Genomic DNA, 9,636 nt, shown 5'->3' on the forward strand with positions numbered 1-9,636 from the left:
ATGCACTGAACTTTTTTTTTTTGTGATGTATGTTTAATGATTCCAGAGCTAAGCTTGAGCAAGGTTTTATCACGGTGTATCAAGAAAGACAGACTCAGACACCAGGGTCTTTCATGACTGTGACTCAGTTCATTCACCTTGATTCAGTCTGTCTGAACTAGTTAAGTTTATAAGCCCCTTTATAAAGGAGAAAGGAGCAAGACATTTTTTGCTTTAGAATAAAGCACAGTCTGAATCTGTCACATGTAGACTGAATATTCAGACAAGAGATTCTTTTTCTTCCATCTTGAAAGATGTAAAGTCCTTGTAAAGTGTGATTTATTTGTAACCACTTGTTGTTCTTTGTCTCTTGGTTAGACCATAAATTCTTCCAGATCTGTGTGATCCTAGCCACCTGGGATTCTGATCTGTCAGGAATTGCCAGGTGCTATGACAACACACATAACAAAAATATAATGTCTAAGGAAAAAGAAACAAACAACCATCACTCCCAGAATGTCACAAATGTGACATTCTTTGGCATGGAGTCCATCTTATTCATGTCAGTGGTTTGATTGCCTCAATCCATTCTGTTCGCTCTGCCTTGGAGCTGGCCTGGATATAATAATGAATGTCTTTCTTGGTGATTATTTTGAAGAGGTTGCCTTGCACATTGCCCTTCACACCTACAGAGAAAAAAAAAAAGTTACAGGTTAGGAAAGTGCACAGAGAACAGCTTTGCAGCAGGTGAAAATTCCTGATATGGAAGAATTTTAATTTAGCGAATTAAGGTGTCAGATCTCTCCATTTCATTACAGATAAGACAGCTAAGGCCATTCTGTCTCTTCTAAATCTGGATTCGAGCAGATCCAAATGAGAGGACATAAAAAAAAATAAAAATAAAAATAATAAAAAAAAAAGACAGCATCAGGGATTTTCTCAAGATTTTGAGTTCAGTAACATCCAAAAAGGCATTTCCTCTTTAGCTGTTAACTCTGGAATAATATTGCGTTCCTTGAGCTCTCTCATGCATCACCTCAATAAGAAAAGTTCATTAAAAAAGGAACACTCAAGATATGCAGAAACAATTAAAACCAAACCAAAACAAACAACATCCCCTCTGCCCAGCCCAGCAGTGTGGGGACTCCTGATGGCACAGTTTCTCTCCCTTGCAAAGGGAGGAGAAAGGCTAGCCCGTGTTTGTACAGCCAGCCAAACAACAGACCACTCCCAGCGACTGTAATGCTATCACATAAGCACGTAGCAAAGTCTAGGGGCTCACTCTTTACCTGCTGGGACTCCATTGTCCTCCAGAGCGGAGACAAGACAGCCACGAAGAGAAAATCCACCTACTGGTCTGTTCTCTTCCTGATAATAATTAATCAAACAAACAAAAACACAAACAAAAACAAGCACAACACAAAGGAGATGAGACTGAGCTGCAAAGTACCGTAATTAGAATCATTTCCCAGAGTACACCAATTATTTTATGGAGGTAGGGATGCAACACTGGTCTTTCTGGATATAAAATGTTCGAGTCACAAAAATCAGAACATGTAATTCGGTGCATTGCTATTTTGTTTCAGCCTCAGACATTTCTCTGCTATAGCTGAGAATGGTGGAGACTAATTTAAAAGCACTAAAGGCAGGTTAACAATCACATTTCAAACTTAGGCAGTTTTATCAGTAACAACCCATATTAAAACAAACAAAAAATATCTGCAAGTTTTTAGCTTGCAGCTTTTCACTGAGCTTGTATGGAAAAAAATCTGTTTTCCTTTGTAAGATGAAAGGATCTTATGCCTGAACCTCAGACTCTGCAGTCTGATTGTATAGCATTGTAAGGGCAAGTTGCAATGTAAACAAACAAATGAATGACAAGAAAAAAAAGCAACCAAAAGAAACAAAAAACAACCCCCCCCACACACATCAAAAGAACAGGGAGGGGGAGGGGGAGGAAAAAAAAGGTGAACCAGATCCATAAAATCTAAAACTGTTACTCCATTTGTTTCCTTTATAAATCACATAGAACATTCCTGTACATGTTCATCTTAGTATTCTGATGGGCTTTGTGGTACCCTGTGTGACTGGGACTGACGGATCCACATGCCCTTCTAGCTCATTCTCTCTCTTCCATGTAACATGGATGTAACATCCATGAAGATAAAGTAATAAACTTTCCTATACCTTGAGCAAATTTAAATCTGAGTGGCAGAAATTCTTGTAAATACCTTGAGATCAAGGGAACCCTATTCAAGAATGTAAAAAGAACAGAGGAAATCCCAGTGTTGCTCTCAAGTGATGGAATGCCAGTCCAAAAAGACTACAGCCCAGGAAGAATCCCTGCAGGAGCATTGTCACAGACTGTGTGTACAGCAAAAGAGTAACCCCAAGGTTGCTGCCCTACATCTAAGGAAAAGGAATCTCAATGGAGAAAAGGTAGGCAGGGGACGCAGGGACAGAGAATCATACAGGGGCAACTCCAAAGGTAAGGCCAGTGAGACCTTATTCCTCAGGAAATCAACAGAAGAATCCAGGAGGAGATCTGGGAGAGAGAAATATTTACAACATAATTGTGTTGTATTTTCATTATGATATTTAGGTCTGCAAGAGGATTTCTGAGCGTATCAGCTCCCCGCTCACATACCTTGGTGGGGTCATAGTAGTGCAAGAAAGCAGGATCAGCTCTCAGAACAAATTTCCTCACCTTCCAGTTTTTCCTCTTGTGTCCCTACAAAATGGAAGAATTAATGTTACTGACAGGACATACAACCTGCAATGGCCATTTTCCTGCAGGCTGTTTGGGCAGCCTTAATAGAGTGCTGAAAAACAGATGTTTTGCAGCCAACAGAGAAAAAAGCTTTTTTGACATCTTAATAACTCCCAGGGTTTTCTGCTTAACCTCCTTCTTATTCCTTATTCATATTCCTCTTTAATGTTTTCTTATTCCTTTCTTGTGCTGAGAATTGAGAAAGAAGAGTGAAAGGACCAAGAGATTACATAACAGCTCTGCTCTTAACTTCAAATTTGATGTGACTGTGCAGTGCAGGTGGGGTTCCCTCTGTGGCTGGCTGTGTTCTGCCATGAACCAGAGGAATTGTTCCTCATCTTGCTCACCAATAAGTGTGGGATCCCGTAAGCAATTACCACTAGAGCATCTGTGTGAGTGTCTGAGTGACTGCTCGTAAGTTAATGTCCACTTCATGCAAAAATCAAATTGCTCAGCTTTGGAATTCAGTCATGGTCCCCAGAATACTGTGGCTGCTTGGAAAATCCCCACAGGATGGGTTAAACCAGAGGAACAGTGAATCCACTTGGTGTGACTGTAACAGCTCTGGTGGAATTTGCGTGGGACTCTCGATTGTTGCTTTATGCCTTTCAGTATATACTCAGCACGTACGGAATATCCAATTAATCCTGCCAGAGCAGCAAGTTCCATAACTTATATATTTATAACCAGATACTCTCCACTTCATGATGGTAGGCAAGATCCACTCTGCGGGACACAACTCCACGGCTGTGCTCCTGTAACACATTCATTCTCCACTGAGCTGTACCAGCTGTCCTTTTTCTTGCTTCCAAGTGATAGTTCAAAGACTGTATTTACCTGTTTCACTAAGTATCCTTGCTTCACAATTGTGCCACTTAATTCGGAGATGTTAAATTGTAGCTCTTCCTTGGAATTGAGCATTTTCTTACCGGTCTCAGCCTGCAAGCACAGAATAGATGGTTTCATGTTTGTTTTTCATCTAAATACACTCTTAAGTACAAGATTCTGCATTTTATCTACTTTTAGCTACTATTTCCCAAGCAAATTCTGCTCTACATCTTTTTTAATACCAAATTACTTGATTTGCAGATCTCTCTGTATCCCTGCAGTTGTTTGTTTCCAGCAAAAGTTCCAGTACTAAATGTCTGAAAGCCTGAAGTTTCTGCTTCTGTTTATTTTCACACCTGCATATTTTGCCTACGGGTGCATGCTGTGCACGTCCCCTTTACCGCTGCCTCAGGTCAAGCACATGACAAAGGGCAGAGGAGCTGCCACTTGGCAGCCCATCACTTACAAACATGTACAGTGCGGTGGAGTCATCGAGGAACTGCTCAGAGAGGTCACTGTAGCGCGTGGCCCCGGTGCTGCGTGCCCCCACGGGCTTGGTGAAGTTCTCCTCCATCAGCATGGAGGCCAGGGTGACGGCCTCAAACCGGGACACGGCAAAGCTGTTGGAGATGAGCCAGTCCACCAGAGCGGAACCTGCGGGGAGAAAGGCAGCTCTCAGACCAAGGGAACACGCTCTTCCAAGGGCAGATAAATGGTCTTCTGCCTTACAAGCCTTCCTTTGCTGAAACACTTCGGGATCGTCACAAAGGCTGTCAGGGAAGGGTAGGGGTGACAAAAGTGAGGGGTCCTCTGTGTGCTGTGCTTCCATATATCCAGTGAGCAAGAGAAAAGAGACGTTGGACAATTCAGCTGCATCAGTACCTTCAACTGGGCCATAACTGATCCCACCACGAAAGCAGTGCCGTGTCTCCCTTGTCCCTGCAACATGTCAGAGGTGAGGCAGCAGGCATACCTGTGAAGGTCTCTTTGTATCTATTGCCTTGTTCCACATTGAGGGTCAGCTTAATTCCAGTACTGCTGTCACGCATTTTATCCACTATGTGGCTGTAAAACAGTACATAGGACAAAGTTGCATAAGTAGAAAGATGGGCAGAAATTGTCACATGCTTCTGTCTGTGCTTAGGCTGCCCTGAAGATTACCAGCACAAAGCTGTGAAACAACCTACATACCTCTCTGACCCTTAGTGCTAAGTGTGGTGTAGCAAATCTTTATTCTCCCAATGCAGAACACTAAGCAGGATGCCTTATAATGTGTCCTTCATTTTAAAACACTTCAAACTGAGCCAGAGCCAGATTTCATATACTTTCTCAACACAAATTAAATTAAATTAATGCCAGTTTTCTATACCCTAATAGAAACTCTTGTTTAATATGGTGTACCCTAAAAATCCTAGCCTGGATTCTGGTGGCTGTCAGCTCTGTAAGCTTACCACCATGGCATGTACAAAGTCATCTCTCGGTCTTTCTGTGATATTACAACTTCCAAGATAACAGATCACCCCAATGTGAATATCTCTGCAGCTGAGTAGCCCTCAAGCCAGCAGTGACATGCCTGTGCAGAACCTCCATACATCCAAAAATCGGGGTCAGGAAAAAGTGCACTCTCATGCCTCAGCTATAGTGTGTGCAAACCCAGAGGGAGCAGCCAATGTAGACACTCCTGGTGATGAAGGAGCAGATCTGTGCTGAGAGAAGCCTCCCTTCACCATCCCATCCAGTGGCTTAGGTGCTTTGCAGAGTACAGCAACAATGGAAGAAGAAACCATGAACACTTACTGGAGGCTGATGTTCTCTAGCAGTTTGAAAGAGTTCTTCATTCTGTGAAGCTCTTGCACCTGTACTGGGTGACCAGCATGAATAGCTCCAGTGATGTCCAAAGCCCAAGAGTCTCGCTCTTCTCTAGAGCAACATTCAAGGAAATAGTCTGTGTTGGTTTTTGTCTTTAGTTTGATAAGTAACTGCAAAGAGAGAAGTGCAAAGCAGTAACAATGTTTAGCTTTTGTTCTTCACTTGCATTTTGCTTCTTTCACCACCAGTCCGAGTAAAAGAAATTGGTGTGTTATGGCATCCCAGCTGGGTGGTAGCAAGAAACTATTGACCTGAAGGATGCTGGGCACAGCTCTGTTTTGGGGAGAGAGAACTTTTTTTCCCCCTAAAGCTCTGAGTCAAGCATGGTTTTCATGCATGGAGCACAAGTTTGGAAGAGAACACATCACCCAGATTCCAGAGTACATAGCAGCATTCTGTTGACCCCAGAGCCTTCACATCCAGATCTCTGCTTTCTGAGCAACTACAGGCTCTCTCTAGGATCATTCTGCCATGAGAAAGGCTGAAATAGCAAACAATTTACAGAGTCATTTCCTTCTGGCCCCGCTCTGGAGAGGTCTGTGTCACCCACTGGTGAGCAGAGAAACACGGGAGGCACTTTCCCTTTCACAGCCTTTCTGCTGGAAACTTTCCACAGCACTGAAGTCCCACTGAGTGGAAAAGGGAATCTGAAATGGCCAGGAGCACTCCATGGAGACAGCTGGGTTTAGGGCAATTACTGAGGTGATGAGCTGCCATTTTTTCCCAGTCCTCCTCAGGTTTTGTTGAGCTGCTTATGTCCACTGTTTGCACACTCTTAGGTTGATGCATTTGTTCCAGTGTGCATGGGAGAGACTTTGTTTTGATGAATGTTCCCCAGATTTGAGCAGAAGGTATGACAAAGACACAAGGAAAGAGTTAATTTCTAGTCCTGGTTACATTGCAAATGGCTGTTTGCTTTTGGCTGCACCTACTCCTGGAAATACATACCTCAGTGATATGGTTGCAATAGTGAAAGAAATCAAGAGGAGGGGAAAGGTAAGGGAGAAATTAGAAAGTGAGTGTCACGGAGGAGGGATACATGTTTCCAGCCATACCGGTCTGTTCTCGTATTCCAGACATGGACAAGTAATAGTGCAGCCATCCAAAAGGATCCTGCCCTTTGGAGAAGACTCCTTCTTGCCTCCTTCAAGTTTATAATACAGCAGCTTATCCTGTAGCAGAACGAACCATCTTACTTTCCAGTTATGAACAATATGTCCCTAGAGGGGAAGAAATCCACATATTAACACAAGCATCGGAAAAATGTTTTTTTCCTTCTTTTTTGTGAAATACCATAAATCAACAACAAACTGAAAAGAACCATGAGAAGTTGTTGTGAGTCCTGTTCTTCCTAAAATACATATATTTAGTAACAAAATAACACAGCTCCATCTACACAAAATCACAGAGTGAGTGTAGAAATGTGACTTGCCTGGTCCTTGCATCCCTTCATGTTGCTACTGGGAGGCTGCCTACCTCAGCCTCCTGGGCTGAAACACTCCCTGTGCTACCATTGCCTGCAAAGGAGTTTTTCTCTTTACTGGCAAAAGACTGAGTGAAGGCTGCTGTCAGATGCATTCTAGGTTGTACAGAATAAAATACCTCCTTTTTCCTCACTGTAAGTAGCCCCCAGCTGCCTTTTGTGCAAGTACATAGGACAGCATGATGAGTGAGGTGGGGTACCGGCAGGCTCAGTTCTCTCTGCGGGTCAGGCCCAGCCAGGAGCTGGCTGCCTTTCTGTGAGTGAGGGAGCATCCTGGACTGCAGGCAAAGTGCCGGGCATAGGAAGCTCTGAGGCTGGGAGAAGTAGGCACTGCCAGGAGGAAGGAATATGCAAGGTCCGGTCATGACAGGAATCAGACCCCTTTAACTTGCTATGAGTGAAAGAGAAGCTCAGCAATTTCCAATAAAGGAAGCATAACAAGTCTCTAAAATCCAAAGCACATTAGATCTAATGCTTTTGAGTCTATATTAAACACAGACTATCTAGCTTGGTTTTGTTCTTCCCTTCACCTTCTTCATAGTCTTTCTCACCTGTTGCAAATACCCTTGGCTGTCTTTCCTTTTTTATCACTCTTTCCTTTCTGGAGATTTCCTCTTTTTCAGGAGGTGGTATTTCTCTTTTTCTTTAACCTTATCTGACTCTCACATATTTTACTTTGGAAGTACAGAACATTACAATACTTAATTCAGTCATTTTTAACTCATTGAGCCTTTCTCCTTGTATCAACTCCATTCTCCTTAAGAAATCTTCTTCCTTTACCTGATCACATCCCTTTTTTTCTTATTTTTCTCCAAATCTCTTCCCATTCTTGTTCCCTCCTCAGTTTCCCTTATTCATTCTCTCTCTGGTCTCTTTCCTATCCAATTTCACAGACTTCTGGTAGTTTCAGCTCAGCATACTGACAATGCCCTGTTCCTCTCACAGATACACTGCCTTTCTTTCCCATCCCAAATCCAATAGGCATGTAAGAGCCACAGAGCACGACCATAGCTTGGACACAAGAGCAGGAGCTGGGATTGCTCCTCCTGCTCCATGGAAGGGGTATTGAGGAGCAGCTCAGACCGCACGTGGCCAGCAGCAGTCCCAGCAGCACAGATACTGGCAAGGATTACCATCGTGTTAGCACCAGAAGTGCTGACACGTAGTGCAGAAAAGCATTTCCTAAGGCGTGGCAAAGCTTTGAACAAACCTTTGAATTGCACTTGGATTGTGCAAAGACCGTATTAGTCACTGAGCCTTTGTTCTGAAGGCTGCTCAGTGCCCCCTGGTGTCCCTGCCATGGCTGACTCGATTCTGTGAAGTACTGGGGATGGCTGAAACCTGTCACACTGTCCAGTTGTTTTCTCATCTCTTACACTGGAACTTGGAGTTGTAGAAGAAAGTAGCTGCTTAGGAAGCATTCCTATATTTGTATTGCTCTCATCCTCTTAAAAAAGGACATTCTGTTCCCCATCCTCCCATACAGAACAGCAAACCCTGCTCAGCGCCCGCTAAAGAAGGCACATGCTGTGTGGGGAGACTGTCCAATGCCTCTGTCCAGCCTTCCCACGGCCACTTCCCTGCTGCCACGTAGCCTTTGCCAGGCAATACTTCTGTGTGCTCTTTGCAGAGGTGTGCCCAATTTTCTGATAACTGAGCCATGCTGATAGCTCCCTCCCCTCTGGTCTAACCTAGCACAAGGAACTCGCAGGAGGGCAGTCAGGGCCTGCGGGTCCTGCAGCTCCCCTATAGGAGCCTAGGGGAGCCCTCAAACCCACACCAACAGGCCCTTCAGAGGCTGCTTTTCCCTATGGAGGGAACAGCGCAAAGAAGGTCACAGCACCTACCCGCTTGACAAGGAAGCCCTCCTTCAGGACTCCAGTGGTCTCCTCCATCACGGTCCACAAAGAGTAGATCTTCGTCCTGCCTTGAAGCACCCAAGCCCTGGCAGCCCGTTCCTCTGCACGCCTGGAGCTGAGGAGAGCTCATTTTTCTCCGTGATCCTCCTCCTCCACTGTGACGTATGCTCCCATCCCTTCTTTCTCACTTTCTTCCCACCTATGAGATGTTAGTTAAACATTGAGCTGGCTCTGGTGCATTACCTGCCCTCTGGGGAGAGAAACAAAGGGAGGTCTGAAAAGGATCTCAAAGGAATTTCACTGAATTCAGAGCAATAAAAAACCACCCTGCGGTGAGTAAGCCAACACAGGCAGCAGCTTCACAACGGCAAATGAGGTGAGACACGGGGACTGCATGGGGGGAGAAGCAGCACCATAGAACTGCACCTCAACATTTCAGACAAAGCTATTCCATGGAATTAAGTGCCTCATCTAATAAGCGTATCTTCAAGGCTGCTATAGATCAGAGCACCCCAAGTGTACCAGGTACAGCGAAAACAAGGAGAACTTTACAAACCTAAATAAACTGCTTTGACAAATTTATTTTACTGAAGAAGCCCCAAAGTCTCCTAAAGCCCGCCCTGCTTTCAATGGTCGCTGGACATGTAGGCGTAGTTAGGAATACAGATGTACTTCAACTTAACAACCTAAACTGCTGTGGAAGCAATTGCTTGGGTTTTCAGAACAACAGTTTGATTGGCAAACATTGTGCAGTGACCTCTTGAAACTCTGGAAAACCTCTGAAACAGTGCCTTTTTGTGCCTGAGCATTATTTCATTTTTTAAAACCCCAGACACGACAAACATGTT

General features: G+C 44.1%; 1 protein-coding gene across 1 annotated transcript; it reads right to left on the minus strand.

Annotated features, from left to right (window-relative positions):
• Window positions 1–537: 537 nt before the first annotated feature.
• On the minus strand, window positions 538–8,824 carry PLEK2 (pleckstrin 2; the record flags this gene model as incomplete). Its single annotated transcript, XM_079536845.1, has 9 exons — window positions 538–665; window positions 1,269–1,347; window positions 2,627–2,710; window positions 3,587–3,688; window positions 4,044–4,231; window positions 4,551–4,642; window positions 5,375–5,556; window positions 6,502–6,666; window positions 8,777–8,824. 9 exons carry the CDS (start codon window positions 8,822–8,824, stop codon window positions 538–540), a joined length of 1,068 nt encoding a protein of 355 aa, XP_079392971.1.
• Window positions 8,825–9,636: the final 812 nt, after the last annotated feature.

This window comes from Tetrao urogallus (assembly GCF_951394365.1).
Source record: "Tetrao urogallus genome assembly, chromosome: 6".
In the NCBI taxonomy this organism is placed as follows: Eukaryota; Metazoa; Chordata; class Aves; order Galliformes; family Phasianidae; genus Tetrao; species Tetrao urogallus.